Raw genomic sequence first — 17,298 nt, forward strand, 5'->3', positions numbered from 1 at the left:
AGCCTATAACCCTTTGTTTAAGCCTTAACCCTTAATGTAACCATTCGGCGTTAATACCTAACTTTAAGATTTCGAAGTTAATGCCTAAATTTAACCTTAAACAACTTTGAAATTTGACATTTGCCACAATTTCGAAATTTGACGTTTGAAAAACATGGGATGAACTTCTAAATCTGAAGTGAAACTGTGAGAGCTAGTTGGGGAGGTTAACAAGGTACCAGCAGGGATGAGGCACTCCAACCTCCCACAGACACTCAGTTATGTGCACTTTAAAAAGGAACTCATTAAAGGAATTGAGTAGCGGCTACTCGAACATCTCCAACGGTCAGTAGAACTCAAATCCTAATAGTGATACTAACTCATATATAAATGAGATTTCTTATCACTTAATGTTTCTGAGTATTGTTAACAAACATTAGGTTATTGAGTAAATATAACTTGATTTATTTGTGTTCTGCTAATCTAAAGTAATTTCGTTTTTAGAAGTTATGTTTATTTAATATTTTAAATCTCAATCTAACATGTATTAAATAAGTTATTTTTGCTCGATTCTAATATGTTTCACATCTTTACTTCAAATATTAAAGTAGTAGTCCGACACATTGATATTTGAGTAAAAAACATTTGATTAATCTGTGTTGTGCTGATATATTATTATTAGGTTTTTACAAGTTATGATATATAATTATTAGGTTTTTACAAGTTCTGTTTTAAGAGGTTTAGGTACTTGTTTTAACTTTATGCTACTTTACACTGTTGTACGCATGTTTGAAGAAAGAAAAGTACATTTCTAAAATAGTATAAAGCAGTGTGTTATGCTATGAGTTGTAACTGATCATGAGGAACATGATATCAAAGCCGTCGGGCAAATTGATGTTCAATAACAAGACAAGCCATTCCCACCATCAACAAGGTCATGTGCACCATTCTTAATGACAGAGGCTAATGCAGCATCCTGTAATGTGTACAGCTCTACCTCTAGTTACTGCTAGCAGTGGTTCCCAAATGTTTTATAGTCCCGTACCACTTCAAACATTCAACCTCCAGCTGTGTACCCCCTCTAGCACCAGGGTCAGCGCACTCTCAAATGTTGCTTTTTGCCATCATTGTAAGCCTGCCACACACACTATACGATAGATTTGTTAAACATAAGAATGAGTGTGAGTTTTTCGTCACAACCCGGCTCGTGGGAAGTGACAAAGAGCTCTTATAGGACCAGGGAACAAATAATAATATAATAATAATCAATAATGTTGCTCTTTATTTACCCATCTTACATATAAAACCTTATTTGTTCATAGAAAATGGTGAATAACTCACCACAGGTTATTGAGAAGGGTGTGCTTGAAAGGATGCACATAACTCTGCAATGTTGGGTTGTAATGGAGAGAGTCTCAGTCTTAAATAATTTTCCACACGCAGTCTGAGCCTGTATTTAGTTGTCATGCTAGTGAGGGCCGAGAATCCACTCTCACATAGGTACGTGGTTGCAAAGAGCATCAGTGTCTTAACAGCACGATTTCCCAAGGCAGGATACTCTGAGCGCAGCCCAATCCAGAAATCTGGCAGTGGCTTCTGATTAAATTACATTTTCACAGAACCACTTGTTGCAATTTCGATGAGGCTCTCTAATTCAGATGTCGGTAAGTGGACTGGAGGCAGGGCATGAAAGGGATAACAAATCCAGTTGTTTGTGTCATCTGTTTCGGGAAAGTACCTGTGTAATTGCACACTGAACTCACTCAAGTGCTTCGCTATATCACATTTGACATTGTCCATAAGCTTGAGTTCATTTGCACACAAAAAATCATACAATGATGGAAAGACCTGTGTGTTGTCCTTGTTAATGCAGACAGAGAAGAGCTCCAACTTCTTAATCATAGCCTCAATTTTGTCCCGCACATTGAATATTGTTGCAGAGAGTCCCTGTAATCGTAGATTCAGATCATTCAGGCGAGAAAAAACATCACCCAGATAGGCCAGTCGTGTGAGAAACTCATCATCATGCAAGCAGTCAGACAAGTGAAAATTATGGTCAGTAAAGAAAACTTTAAGCTCGTCTCTCAATTCAAAAAAACGTGTCAATAATTTGCCCCTTGATAACCAGTGCACTTCTGTATATTGTAAAATTGATTGATCTTTCCAGTGGTTTGCAGAAGAGGATGTCTTCCTTAATTGACCCCCATAAACGTAACAGACATATACCAGGAGCTGTGCCAGGCCCGCCATGTCTGTTTCAAAACATCTCCTGCCATGTCACTGATGCGTCGTGAAACAGTGTTGTTTGATGAAGGCATTGTCTATAGTTTTTTGGGCCTTTCCCCCTGCATTGTCCCAGCCATATCTATGCCATTAGGAGGAATTAAGTCCTCCACAATAGTATGGGGCTTGCCTGTCCTAGCCACTCGATAGCTCACCATATAAGACGCTTCTAGCCCCTTCTTATTAATGGTATCTGTTGCTTTTATACATGTCTTACTACTCGAAAGTCATCTTAATTCTCGCTCAAAAAACTCCCGTGGCTTATTTTTCAAATTGGCATGTTTTGTTTCTAAATTTCTGCGCAAGAGTGAAGGTTTCATCGAGTTGTGAGATAGTACTCTTGCACATATAACACACTGTGGCTGAGGAAAGGCGTCTCTTCGATGGTCCAACGTCCCTGTCTTTTGTTCAGTGCTTTCCCGGGTAAGGGGAGAGTAGCTCTTCGGCTGCATCAGATTCACAACTGTCAATGTCCATGCTAGCTGGGCTAACAACAAATGTAGAATTACTGATGCTAGCATTGGATGTGCACGTGGAAGCAGAACAACTTGTGTTGTCGACAGGTGAAGGTGTAGTACTGCTGGTAGTAGCAGTACTACCAGTAGAGCTGGTATGTGTCTCTATGGATGCGGGCCTTACTTTCTTTATCAATTTTAGAGCAAACGGAATGAGCAGCAGCTACCGACCGTTAGTGGAATTCCCGCGAGAGAGTAACGGTTAATGTGATTGGATGTTAATTATTTGACTGGGCTACCTGTATTTGACATTGTGTTGTTATTTCGCTGAACACTAGATGGTTAAATTTTATTTTTGGCCGTGAAACGAGGCTACTCTGGCGGAAAAAAAACCTCACCCAAATGTATAGCCCCATTGGAAAATACCGTTTGAAATTCTTTAAAAAAAAATATATATATATATATATATTTTTTAAAATATGAATCACATTTATTTCGCGTGCGTACCCCAGTTTGGGAATACCTGTGCTTAGAGGAATGAGCACTGTGCTCAACAATACCTGCTACGGTGGCTGCTAACACATAAAACAATGTTAAACATTAAGACATGACCACTGAAAATTACTAATCAGAACAGCTTACTACTTACGCTTGAAAAAAAAATGTAACGCAGGTAAGTTGAAGGGACCCTACATCGATATGTTTTCTTCAACAAATATTAATGTTCAAGAAACTTCAGCCATTATAGTTCAATAAACATAATGCAATTTAGTGTAAAAAAGATCCCAAAACACAAAACATTTAAGTATTTACAACTAAAAAAATAATGGTGATGTCACTTTATTACTTTAGGTATTGAACACTGAAATACTATGAGTTGAGTTACTCAAATGGTTCTAGGCAACAGGTTTCTAAACAAAAGTTTTTTTTATCAGAACAAATTACTTTAAATGACTTTTTACAGTGTATGTGTGTTTATCCAGATACCCTTTGTTCAGATGCCTGTATATGTACATACTGTAGTTATTGTATGAGTATATGTATGTTTCTGTATATTGAGAGTTGTGGCTATAGGATCTCATATATTACCATCCCCCAACTGATCACCTAATAATAGTAGAAGTAATTGCTAGTATTTTAAATTAGTCCTTTGGGCCCATCTGTCAATCATATGACTCGGCCCCTGTAGTTAGGTACTGAAGACTACAAGGAGGGGAAAGATGGACGACTTTTCTACTTTTACCAGGTAATTTGACACTGTAAGAACAGTCTCAATGGTAGGAACCAGGTACGAACACATTCTCACCTGAGGTTACCTGAGTTGCAGTGAAGAGGACAATGGTAGAATGAGGCAATCAGAAACGGGCTTAGCTTCATAACTGCTGCTTTTGAATGTAACCACCTGCTGTATTGTCTCGTTGTAATGATGGCTCAATATTGATGCCATCTTCAATACTTATATGTCGCCAACATGCTCATCAAAAAAATTCATAACACTGTAGATGTATGGTGCAGATGGTGTGTGTGTGTGTGTGTGTGTGTGTGTGTGTGTGTGTGTGTGTGTGTGTGTGTGTGTGTGTGTGTGTGTGTGTGTGTGTGTGTGTGTGTGTGTGTGTGTGTGTGTGTGACAGATGGGGGTGAGTGAGTGGGCCAGGACATTGATCTGACCTTGGGCTGGACAGCTGAATGACATTGAACTGAACTATGACATCATTGATTTTGATATAGTATACAATACACTGAGTGTGTAAAAAAAAAAACACTCTAAGACAATGATTTGATCGCTGTATTTTTAGTAATGGGTAATGACACTGTAATGACATTATTATAATTATCTTTATTATTATTTATATGATTATTGTTGTTATTATTATTATTACAATTATTATTAGTAGTAGTATTTTTATAGTTGTAATACATTACAAACAGTTGACTACACATTTAAAAAGGGACCCTATCGTGCATGTATGGACCTTTACTGTGAGCCTATTCCAGTCCCACGATTCTTAAAGACTCCAATTCGTCTCCCTAGCAGCAGGAGAAACCATGACTCCTTCAATTGGCCGGGAGTCAGAGGGAGGGCATATTGTCACTGACGTTAACAAGCGCGTTCACCTTTTACAATCAGAGCCCCGTTTAGCGCGAGCGCTCCCCGGGGCTATGCGATATTTACCGATGAATTATGTATCAGAGCTCGAGATGAAAGGCGACAGCACGAGCCATGAGCATTAGGGCTTCACGCTTCTGAGAGACATGGGAAACGAAACGTTAGAGATATTAGTTGTTTATTTAATCATTTAGGGTTCTCTTGAAAATATAATGAAGTTGAAAGACTTATCACTGTGGGCTATTTGATATTAAATTAAATAGCATTCCAAATTTCACTTAAATTTGAAAGCGTTTGAAAACTTCAATGTTGAGGCCTGTTTAGTTTCTATAGACCAAACTCTTGCAAAGTAGGCTTGGTTCAGGGGCCTGACCTTTTGGCCATGTATTCTTATAGCAGATGGTCATAAGCAATAAGCACAAGATAAACGTTATAAGAACTGCTTTTTAACATTAACCTTTTGAGGATTCCTTTTTAAAACCACAATCAAATTGCAACATTTAAAGAGAATCCGTATAGGCGCATAAAAAGAAAGGAGAGAGAAATTACGAGTACACAGCTCTTATTTTGCGGAACATTTAGCACCTAAACTAGTGAGTAGGCTGCTACCAATGCAATGACAACTAGACAGTGAAAAGAGCACTGGTAACAATTAGCTTGCTGGGTAATCAAATTCAGACGCTAATCCCAAAAACTCAACCTGTCCCCAAGGACAGAAATGGAAGAGGGAGGAGGGAGGGGGAGGCGTGGGTGAAGGAAACCAAAAGTAGCGGTTGTATTCACAGACAAGCTGGGTGAATTCGTTCTTGAAAAAGCATTTGAAATATCCTAAAATATTTATTTTCTCTCGAAATTCAAAAAGCTCAAAATGACAGTAAGACATTAAAAATATATTTTGACAGCCCCCCCCCCCCCCAAAAAAAACCCTAACGCTATAGTCATATTTCTGCTGAAAATTGAAACACCTAGAAAAAAAAATCTGTAAAATAAAGTAGGATGAAGGATATTATTTCTGAGGGAATAGCAGCATGATGTGAGTAGCCTGTAGATGTGTGAGAAGGGGGTTGTTAGAGAGAGAGAGAGAGAGAGAGAGAGAGAGAGAGAGAGATGAGGGGTGCTGCATGTGCCAGAGTTTTTAAATCTCTCTGAGAGGGTTACATTTACCAAACCGTGACAGTCAGGTCCCCAATAATTTATATTCCCAATCCCCTTCCTCACGGCAAGGCCTAGCTAGAACTTCGCCACTTCTAAATCAGTGCAGTCGACCAACAAACATTTATTCTCGTTTAGGCATAATTATTTTGCATTCATTATTTACAAAATAATTAAAACATGTTTGATATTTCATGGTGGTGAAATGTCGGTTAGCCTGTAATTTGGATTTTTGGTTCAAACTGAGTTTAAATAAAATGGAACAAAAACAACTAAACTGATTAAAGCACGAACGACCGAAGCCGACACCTCGTGTAGTGCTCTTCACCCTAATATACCGTGGAGACGAGGTTTATGTGTGTGAAACACTTATTGGCATAATTAATCGTTTGATTGCTCTTCGCGAGTCATGGTCAACTTTGCCACGAATCACAGGGGGATCCGTCAATGCGCTCCCGGGGGACACGTCAATGGATCGCTCATCCAGGGCGCGAGCTCTTTTCGGGAGACCTAGGTGATCTTTTTAATGACACTGATAGCAGTGATATAAACTACAATCCTGTATATGATATGGGCTGCGGTGACGACAGTCACAACAAATCCTAAACACATTTAATCAGCCCATTCGCATTTCAGTAGGCCTACGTCGCGTGGAAACGTTCAACATCACTCCCCATCATTTCCCTCGCTTTATTCCATTGGCTGTCAAGGTTATTTAGCAAATCTCCCACTGGATAAAATGAGCAACACTCGCTCACGTTTTCTCAAAACACGAATACATCACGACGTTGTCATATAATTGGTTTAAACTTACATTTCTACCTCTCATACTATTTCCTTCAAAGTTTAGATAAGGAGCGCCGAAGACGGACGAATCATTAATACCAGGCAAGTGTCAAGTCCGCATAATAGGTTAGAAATACTTTGATCAGCATTGCTCAGTATAAGATTAATATTCTGCTTGCCAGAGTAACATTCTATACAGTTAGGCTATTTCCATTTCATCCACCCACAGATCTGCATTGGTTTATGTATTTTTTTGTAATCCTTTCCTCTTTTGCATTCTTAAGGCAAACTTTGTGAAAACAGTGCTAGTAATTTCCAAGCATCTCATCTCTATCGTGTATTTACCTCGTTTTCAATAGCATCAAGTGCTCTTTGTGATGGAAATACCTTTGCATGGAGCGATAATTGGGAAGGCGTGTTTAAAAAAAAAAAAACGTTTTCCACCACTCACCTCTCTGGCCATGCCGGCTGCACTGGAGGCTATAAAGCCACTAGCATAATTGGCTGTGGACGGAGCCAAAGACATTCTGTAACCCTATATTCAACAAGAGGAGGAAATATGATGTTGATTGTGAATAATGTGCACTCTGTCTTGGTTTTATAGTTTGCTGCCTACGGACGTGAACTGTAGAAAGGTCTTTAATTTGCAGTTAAAACATCACGAAAAGTTGTCTGAACAGAATTTTCGAAATAAATTATAAAGATAACAAAAAAAATGTCAAGGTGTTTCAATAGACTATAGCCCTAATGACATAGCCTACCTTATTATTATTAGCCTAGTATTATTATTATTATTATTATTGTTAGTATGCGACCTGAATCAGTTTGGGAAAGTGAGTGAGGGTGGGAGCAGGTTGTCTGGCAGTCAGCTGGCTTAATAAACACAATGCCAGCCTTTGTTTTATTTTCGTGACGCAGAAAATTAATCAGCCCGAATGCGGAGCGCGCGGAGTCGCGGCTAGCGTCCTAATCAGGGCAGCGCGTGCCGTCCGGATTATCTCGTTAATTTCTTATAAAAAAAAAAAACTTGTGTGCAATAATAATTAATTATTGGACAGGGTAATTATTATTGAACGGGTGTGGAGCAACCTGTAGACGGGGTCTGGGTGAAAGAAGTGACAGATTGAGCCCGGTGGCCGTTATATAGGTTATATACACATGAAGTATCCTAGGTTGACTACGTGCACGAGAGGAGGGAACTCAAAGTTGTAACTTCGATTCTACAGATAGGTGCAGAATGATTCTAATGTAGGAAGGAGCCCATAGCCTATAACGAACATTTCCACGATCATTTCCACGATGTAACAACTTTGATAAATGTAGGCTATTTGAATAGGCCTATTGTATAGGCCTATTTGTTTGTTAGGCCAAAGTCAAAATAGAATTCCAATGGGGTAGCTGGTATTTTAGGGATTAACCGCGTCCGTCGAGCCGACTAGGTGAAACATCTATCGATGTGCCCTTGAGCAAGGCACTTAACCCTAATTGCTCCTGTAGACGCTCTGGTTAAGAGCCTCTGTTAAATGACAAAAAAATGAAATGTAGTCCTGTTTGGAATTTTGAATGAAAGTGCTAAAGATCAAGATTAAATGTAGGCCTTGTTCTATGAGTGCTATAAATATGGATACATATTTTTCACCGTTGGGGACTATGATATATATATATACATAATAGTCTAATAGTTAGCCTACTACCCACATAATTAAATTGTGTTTCCACATCACTTCAAGAGGATGCAGCGGGCAAAGATATTGTTTCCAATCTGGAATGGCTAGATTGTTGTTTGGTTGCTATTCAAACCAAACAAACAAACTCACCCAATGATTCCTGTATTAACCCTTACATTGTAGGGTACATTAGGTATGGAATTCTATTTAGTAGCGTTTATGTAGAGAAAAATGTAATTTCGTGTAGAACAGTTTTAATGCCAAAGGAAATAGCTCTCTCTCTAATAAGGAGACTCCACCGAATGAGAGAAATATGATCGGTTCTTAATTGCGGTGTTTGTTTAGATTAAGATGAAGTGGTCTTTGCTAATCAACACTCTTCCATAGTCTCACCACCTAAATCTAATTACCGGGAGCTATTAATTACATGGAAATCGCCCAGGGAGTGTCAATAATGTCAGATGGAATTACAATAATGGAAGAGTTCCCCCAAGTTTCTAGTTATTTTGCTAAATTGCCGTTCACATTTTAATTTTCACCACAAGAGATTTAACCGTTTTAGCAGACAAAGACCGTATGGATAGAATTAAAGATGCCGTGCTAGTTTCATTGCCTGAAAATGGAGAGCTCTGGGTGTACAGAATTATCTCTTTTGTTTGTCGCCAAAGGCTATTTTGTTATCAGCATTATTTATCTGGTCAACAGCGGGCTTTGTCTTTGCAAATGGCCCCCAATCATGCCGTCTATTCTGGAGACAATTGGCTGATGCTAACATGTGGGTACTATGCTTATAGGCGCCTTGCCTTGTTTGGCCCAATGTGTGTGCGCATTTTAACGAGAATGTTTTGTTATCCGAGAAGGCATGATGAAATTATTGGATGTTTTGGGTGCTGGTGGGTTGTGGTAGTGTTGATTTTGTGTGTGTGTGTGTGTGTGTGTGTGTGTGTGTGTGTGTGTGTGTGTGTGTGTGTGTGTGTGTGTGTGTGTGTGTGTGTGTGTGTGTGTGTGTGTGCAAAAGAGAGAGAGAGAGAGAGAGAGAGAGAGAACGGTGGCGCAAACGTTTGTCAGACAGACAGAGCATCCTCAGTCCACAAGGACAGCTGGGGGTCTCCGGTCTGCTTTAAGAGCGCTGGGCGTACAGGGCGACGCTCATTTTTTAAATTCACCTCGCTGCGTAAAGAGTGTGTCACAACTCCAACGAAAAACCAAGGACTTATCGTCTAACCAAAACAACCTTCTCTCTTTCCTGTCGTGCTCTGTTCAGGTATTGGACAGAATAATTGAGAAGAATCCAACACTTGAGGACTCAACTAAAAGGGTATTTTTCTACGACTTTCTGTTTTCAAAATTCTCTCCAACTTTGCCCTTCGATCGGAGGCGAGAATGATGTCTTATCTGAAGCAGCCACCTTATACAGTCAACGGCCTGAGTTTGTCTGCCTCCGGGATGGACCTACTTCATCCGTCTGTCGGCTATCCAGGTGAGGGCATGGAATACTTCACATCTCTTACAAATAACCATTAAATAGTCAAATAACGTGAAATGGCTTATTGCATAGCTTGTCTTTGTGAAATGTCTTGTCTATTTCGAAATGATGATGATACGCTAAAACAGGCTAAATAAAATAAACCAATGTATAATTTGATTTTTTAAATCATTGGCCTTAAATCAATAATTTCGACTGGCTTTAGAAACATTATAATTTTGCTTAGACCTATAGTGAATGATCTAAACTATCAGGAGATCGTAACTAATTTTCTGATGGTCTTTGTGGGTGTAAATGTAAATTATTACTAGCAATGGTCCTAAACAAACAATAGTCATGTCTTGTAAAACTTATCCAAATTAGGTCTGATCAAAGGAAAACTATTCCCTGTCTGAAATTTCCTCTAAAGCCATAACATGTTTGTATTTGTAGTGTTATAATGAATGTTTACTCTTCCTCATACAGCCACCCCTCGTAAACAGAGGCGCGAGAGGACGACCTTTACGCGTGCTCAGCTGGACATTCTGGAGAACTTGTTCGCCAAGACGCGCTACCCAGACATCTTCATGCGCGAGGAGGTGGCCCTGAAGATCAACCTACCTGAGTCTCGTGTTCAGGTAAGTTCCTGGGCCTTTGCGTAAACACATGCGTCCATCCAGATTCTGAGAGAAGGCCACTCACACAGCTCATTAATTTGGGCTTGAGAAGTCAAGCACCCAGACGCCACTTCAGAGAGTCTTCTCCACTCTATTAATTTGATGGAGTGTTCATCTCCCAGTGAATAGGCCTACCAGTGTTTTCTTTTGCATCCACTGTATAGATAGATGACTGTATTGCAATAAAACATGAAGGAAACGCTATAACATTGTTTTATTTTCATATTTATCCTTCTTTCAGGTATGGTTTAAAAACCGAAGGGCGAAGTGTCGCCAGCAGGCACAGCAGTCACAGAGCGGCGCGCAGAGCAAGACCAGACCCGTCAAGAAGAAAAGTTCCCCCATCAGAGAAGCCAGCTCCGAGAGCGGTGCCAGCGGCCAGTTCACACCGCCCCCCAGCACCTCAATCCCGGCCGTGAGCAGCAGCAGTGCCCCGGTGTCCATCTGGAGCCCGGCCTCCATCTCTCCTCTCTCTGACCCACTCTCTACCTCCTCCTCCTCTTGTATGCAACGGTCGTACCCGATGACCTACACCCAGGCGTCCGGATACAGCCAAGGCTACACCGGATCCTCATCGTATTTCAGCGGGATGGACTGTGGGTCTTACTTGGCGCCTATGCACCACCAGCTCTCCGCGGCGGGCTCCACAATGAGCCCCATGGGCAGCAACGGGGTATCCAGCCACCTGAGCCCGGCTTCTTCCCTCTCCACGCAGGGGTATGGGGCAGCGGGACTGGGCTTCAGCGGTCCCACAGACTGCCTGGATTACAAAGACCAGGCCGCGGCCTGGAAACTCAACTTCAACGCGGATTGTTTGGATTACAAAGACCAGTCGTCGTGGAAATTTCAGGTGTTGTGAGAAGAATGAGTGAATTACATGATCTTTTCACAATGTGGTGAAATAAAGGCCAGTCAATCCGGTGGGCCCAGGTTGGCAGTGAATGAGTCGCCGAAAGGGAACGTTTTCCAACGGCTGGGCCTTAGTGTCTGTCAAACTATTACCCCAGCAGCAGCAGTGTGAGAGGAGGGGAGCTGCCGCTCTGTCTGTCTGACTGCGTCACACCTGTTGGGTTAACTTATTGAAAATTCAGAGTGAACTCTGTTTAACTTTGATCAAGGACATGGAACAAAATTGTTACCCAAGAAGAAAATGATCAAGAGAAGTTCCAAACCTTGGTTAAGCACGTGGAATTGGTCAGCTTTCCATAAGCTTCTTACGACTCCCCGACCCTCTCCTCTTGGTTGGCAAGCTAAAGGGGCCCTTTGATCAAAGCATTGTGCGTGCGTGCGTATGTGTGTGTGTACCCGCACGTCTCTGTGCGCGCGCCTTTGAGGCGAACCTGGATGCACTATTTAATTTATGAAAAATGCTTATTAAACGCTAGTTCCAAGAGACAATCAACCAGTATTCGTGTGCTCATAAATGATAAATGTCCCACTACGTGTTTTTAATTTTCTCTATCTTTGTTAGCTTTTTGAGACTGTGATTCCTTGTATGCAATTCTGAGTTTCCCATCTGCGATCACCCAGCTGTGAATGGATAAAAAAAAAAATGTCCAAGTGTTTCAAATGATAAGTTATTATGATGAAATATTAGTTGAAATAGGGAGTTCTCAAACAGTGTGAGTGGCGGAGTCAATGAACAGCAACGTTGCCTGAAACATCAATGACCAAATACAGCTCAAGGTTGTTATGCCAAACTGCCAAGCACACAAATAAAGAACGTTTGAACTGATCCCGTGTCGCCTGTTTAACTTCATAAAACATGTACATTTTGTAAGCCTCGATGTTGTTACTTTTTCTGTCAACGAAACATTCGAGTTTCAGTGAAAATAATGCATATTACATAAAACATGATGCACATTTCAACAATGTTATTTTAATTCAGACCAAGCATATTTTCGGAGCACACACACACACACACAATTTAAAGTGTCAGTAGCAGGAATGCGCAGTATGGGAAAGCTATGCTAATCCCGTTTTCCGGGAGGATAATCCAACATTTCACTGACGGGCCTTGTTTGGTTCAGAGGGCAGCTAACCACTGTCCAGTTCACACGGAGCGGCTTTCCAAGAAGCCCCTAATCACTAACCAACATTCACATTCCCACTGTCTGCTAAAAAGGACTACGTTTTTAAAGCTTTGCAAAAGTCCCGCCTTGGATGTCAGCAAATCAGGCGAGGAAAACGCACATTTTCCCAACTGAAAATAGGCTTTATGTGTTTGTCAGAATTGCAGCTATTACATTCACCACATATATAAATAATAATGCAGTATAAAAACACTTTAGGCTATTAGGCCTACATTTTCATATTAGACACGTCCTGTTAAAATCAAACTCAGACTGGCATTTTGTTATTGGTTATAAAAACGAAAGTGTCCGCTTGGCTAAGGTCTTTCAGAAGGGAGGAGAAAACAAACACAGTATAAACCATGCATTCTGGAGTTGTATGACCCATGTCAATGTCACTCTATGCTGTTGCTGGTTTGAAATGTTTTGTTGTCAGTTTGAACTTGAATTAGCACCAATTGACAGCGGCAATTCTCTTTTCCACGAGGTTAGAAAGGCCGAATTGGTGGCGTTAGCAGCTTGAGCAAAAACAAGATATCTGAGAGAAATATGAGAACATATTTTCTGCTGCAATTATGTATTTCTTTAGAAAAGGGAAATTGACCTTTTTTACATTATTTTTTGTAGATAACTATAAAATCTCAATGTAGGCCTACAACGGGGACAAATGTGTTATTGGTCTAAATCCACAAATGGACAGAAGAAAACACGAATTCGTCTATAATCATAGCATGCATTGGTCAGTAAAAAGGCAACACCAACAAAGGTATCGATTTCACAGCATTATTTCTGCATGAACACTCTATGATGATAGATCAATATATTGTATAATTAACTAAATGAGTATATGCCTATCAAACGGGAAATACTAATTGAAATGCATTTCAATTCAATCCAAAACATCAGATGTATTGCACATCCAGGACATGTGTGCGTGTGCGTTTACACAGGTAGCCCAATTCTGATCTTTTGCCCAATTATTGGCAAAAGAGCTAGGAAATTCTTCAGAATTGGGATGCTTGTGCTGTCATGACTTGTTGAAGCCAATTAGCTACTTGTTGAAAGCAGGAGAGACAATGCAGTCAACATCAATCAATACCAGTAGGCCTAATCAATTTTAATTTTTAATTTATCTGTTATTTTGCCAGGTAAGTTGACTGAGAACACTTTCTCATTTACAGCAACGACCAAGGGAATAGTTACAGGGGAGAGGAGGGGGATGAATGAGCCAATCGTAAACTGGGGATTATTAGGTGACCGTGATGGTTTGAGGGCCAGATTGGGAATTTAGCCAGGACACCGGGGTTAACACCCCTTCTCTTACAATAAGTGCCATGGGATCTTTAATGACCTCAGAGAGTCAGGACACCCATTTAACGTCCCATCCGAAAGACAGCACCCTACACAGGGCAGTGTCCCCAATCACTGCACTGGGGCATTGGGATATATTTTAGACCAGAGGAAAGAGTGCCTCCTACTGGCCCTCCAACACCACTTCCAGCAGCATCTGGTCTCCCATCCAGGGACTGACCAGGACCAACTCTGCTTAGCTTCAGAAGCAAGCCAGCAGTGGTATGCAGGGTGTTCAATGGCCCAAGTCTGTTGATCAAATTGTCTGCACTGTGTCTAGAAAATTCCATACTAGTTTAGTATTGTAGGTGTCAGGGTGGCAGGTGGATTGTGTATGTGGAAGATTTGTCATTTGAGAAATATCCCAAAATTATTAATATTGTCAGGTGCTGCTGAGATTATTAAATGTTAGGCTAACACCTATTTCTGAGTCACTCATCAGGAAATGTAGGCTATCCAAACGATTTGAAAAATGTATAGTCCAGCAGGTTAGAATTAACTGAATGTTGAACTTTGGTGAGACTACTGTCAAGATTAGTAGACAGCAGAATGAACAGCTTTGATTATAATGAAAAAGGATCAAACTAATTGTCAATGCTATAATTCATAATTATTGTAGAATTATTCTAATAGAATGATCAATCTTTTTTTTGTCATGTTACTACGCCATGTGTTTTTGCAGCAATCAATTTGGCTAGGCCTACTATATCCGAAAAATATTAAAAACCATATGTCAACAATGAAACAATATCAACAATACATCTCAGAAATAACATCGGATTTATTTGATGTTTTAAAAGCGTGTAGCTAAGCTAGCAAGTCAATTCCTTTGACCAGGAGCCCAGGAAGAGGGACCTAATTCCGGCAAAATGCCATTCCTAGGCTTTCGGTTTTAATTAAGCTCCACGCGGCATGAATGGACATATGGGTCCGGCAGACGCTTCATTAATCCCCTCATCGCATTTGTGGATGGTAATAAAGGCCCTCGCACTCAGTTTTAAAACCCTGCCTCGGCCCTGGTCACTGCTGCAGAGTGAGGACCTGGCCCTCGTTTCCCAGAGCCTTCGTACCGTTAAGATAATTGTTCAAACCATATTACAATGCATCTTTAGTAGCCGATCTGTTTCCCAGAGCCTTTTTACTCACGTTGCTCTTAAAAACCTTTGCACAGCTGAGAGATCCACAGCCAAATTGCATTGTTAGATGTTTCGCCCTTCCGCATCACTTTATTCACAAAATATGTCTGCTAAACATAGAATCAAGATGTTTAGGTTAGGTATGTCTCTGACCGCAGATATCAGAACGAAGTAGACTACAAATACAAAGTTGCGATTTGCAATTGTTATTTGCAATTGTTACAAATAAGTGAAATATAAAACGATGCGTCAAATTAAACCGAGATGACTACATTAAAGACAAATAAGCTACATGGGCCTATAAGTGTACAAAACATTAGGAACACCTGCTCTTTCCGTGACAGATTGACCAGGTGAATCCGGATGAAAGCTATGTATAAGGCCACAAGGAGAGACCCAAGTGTAGACACAGGAGGCAGATGGTAGATCTCCGGTATTTATTATGAAGGGAGTAGGCAAAATGCAGGTCAGGCGAGAGTTCATAAACCAGGTCAGAGACCAAACAGTACCAGACACTAGGCAGTCTCAAGGTCAGGTCAGGCAGGGGTCAGAAACCAGATCGGAGTCCAAAAACAGTACAAGGGGATAAGCAGGCTGGTATTCAGAACAGGCAGAGTGGTCAGGCAGGCGAGTTCAGAGTCAGGACACGCAAGGATCGAAACCAGGAGGACTCAAAACAAACAGCGTCTGGGGCGGGGGAAGAAAAAAACAAAAATAAAAATAGGCACAAGGAAAACCACTGGTTGACTTAGCAAACAAGACAAACTGGCACAGAGAGACAGAAAACACAGGGATATATACACCGGGATAATAAGCAACACCTGGAGGGGGTGGAGACAATCACAAGGACAGGTGAACCAGATCAGGGTGTGACACTATGATCCCTTATTACATCCACTTCAATCAGTGTAGATGAAGTGGGGGCAACCTGGTTTCGGAGCATTTTATATTATTCTGTAGGCTATGTATATCCGAGACACTCCATTTAGTATGATGTCATATGTTTCATATGGTATGTATCCATTTGTGAATGTCCATCACCCATTTTGTATGATATGTTACAAATTACAATTTGTATTATATTTGACATATTTGCAAAACGTAAAATATGTTACAAATTAGAAAAATGTCCAATATGTTACGATTTTGCAAAACGTAAGATATGTTATGCATTTTAGCTTGGTGACTAATGTTAGCTAGCTTGCTAACATTAGCTAGGTTAGGGGTTAGGGGTTGGGGTAAGGTTAAGTTTGGGAGTGAGGTTAAAGGGTTAAGGTTAGGGTCAGGGTTAGCTAACATGCTAAGTAGTTGAAAAGTTGCTAATTAGCTTACATTTGTGATGAGGTTCAAACTCGCAGCCTTTGGGTTGCTAGACGTTCGCGTTATACGCCAACCCATCCACCTCGACCAACCACCCTCCTTTAGTTTTTGCATTAAGTAACCATCTGTCTTATGTAACCATACCAAATGTAACATATCATATCATTGAACAAAAATACAAACTCAACATGTAAATTGTTGGTCCTGTGTCAGGAGCTGAAATAAAAAATCCCAGGAATATTTTCATACACACAAAAAGCTTTATTTCTTTCAAATTTTGTGCACGAATTTGTTTACATCCCTGTTACTGAGCATTTCTCCTTGGCCAAGATAATCCATCCACCTGACAGGTGTGGCATATCAAGAAGCTGATTAAACAGCATGATCATTACACAGGTACACCTTGTGCTGGGGACAATAAAAGGCCACTTTAAAATGTGCAGTTTTGTCTCGCAACACAATGCCTCAGATGTCTTACATTTTGAGGGAGCATGCAATTGGCATGCTGACTGCAGGAATGTCCATCAGAGCTGTTGCCAGATCATTTAATGTGAATTTTTCTACCATAATCTGCCTCCAACGTCGCCAGCCCAAGACCTCCACATCTGGCTTCTTCCCCTGCGAGATCGTCTGAGGGGTGGTGGGAGGGGGTGCTGGGGAGTATTTCTGTCCGTATTTCATGGGAACATATTGAAGCAAAAATTACAGACAGTAGCCTAGTGACAAAATAAAACACAATATGATTTCAATATGATTGAAATCTACAGTACCAGTCAAAAGTTTGGACACACCTACTCATTCCAGGGTTTTTCTATATTTTCACAATTTTTTACATTGTAGAATAATAGT

At 40.6% G+C, this 17,298-nt stretch overlaps 1 protein-coding gene across 2 annotated transcripts; it reads left to right on the forward strand.

Annotated features, from left to right (window-relative positions):
* Positions 1-9,812: 9,812 nt before the first annotated feature.
* On the forward strand, positions 9,813-11,430 carry LOC120024505 (homeobox protein OTX2-like). 2 transcript variants are annotated; one of them, XM_038968772.1, is made up of 3 exons: positions 9,813-9,922; positions 10,367-10,532; positions 10,813-11,430. In XM_038968772.1, the coding sequence occupies exons 1-3, from the start codon at positions 9,813-9,815 to the stop codon at positions 11,428-11,430; spliced, it is 894 nt and encodes a 297-aa protein (XP_038824700.1). The 2 variants fall into 2 exon arrangements, with proteins under 2 accessions (XP_038824700.1, XP_038824701.1); XM_038968773.1 differs by having other exon boundaries at positions 9,813-9,909; positions 10,381-10,532.
* The last annotated feature ends 5,868 nt before the right edge of the window (positions 11,431-17,298 follow it).

The sequence above is a fragment of the Salvelinus namaycush genome, chromosome 29 (genome assembly GCF_016432855.1).
Source record: "Salvelinus namaycush isolate Seneca chromosome 29, SaNama_1.0, whole genome shotgun sequence".
In the NCBI taxonomy this organism is placed as follows: domain Eukaryota; kingdom Metazoa; phylum Chordata; class Actinopteri; order Salmoniformes; family Salmonidae; genus Salvelinus; species Salvelinus namaycush.

Excerpts from the sequence above, each read along its gene's own strand:
- LOC120024505 (XM_038968772.1), top strand. The coding sequence starts at position 9,813 with ATGATGTCTTATCTGAAGCAGCCACCTTATACAGTCAACGGCCTGAGT. Across the intron at positions 9,923-10,366 it reads TATCCAGGTGAGGGCATGGA|TCTTCCTCATACAGCCACCC; the intron begins ATACTTCACATC and ends ATGAATGTTTAC. Across the intron at positions 10,533-10,812 it reads TACCTGAGTCTCGTGTTCAG|GTATGGTTTAAAAACCGAAG; the intron begins GTAAGTTCCTGG and ends TCCTTCTTTCAG.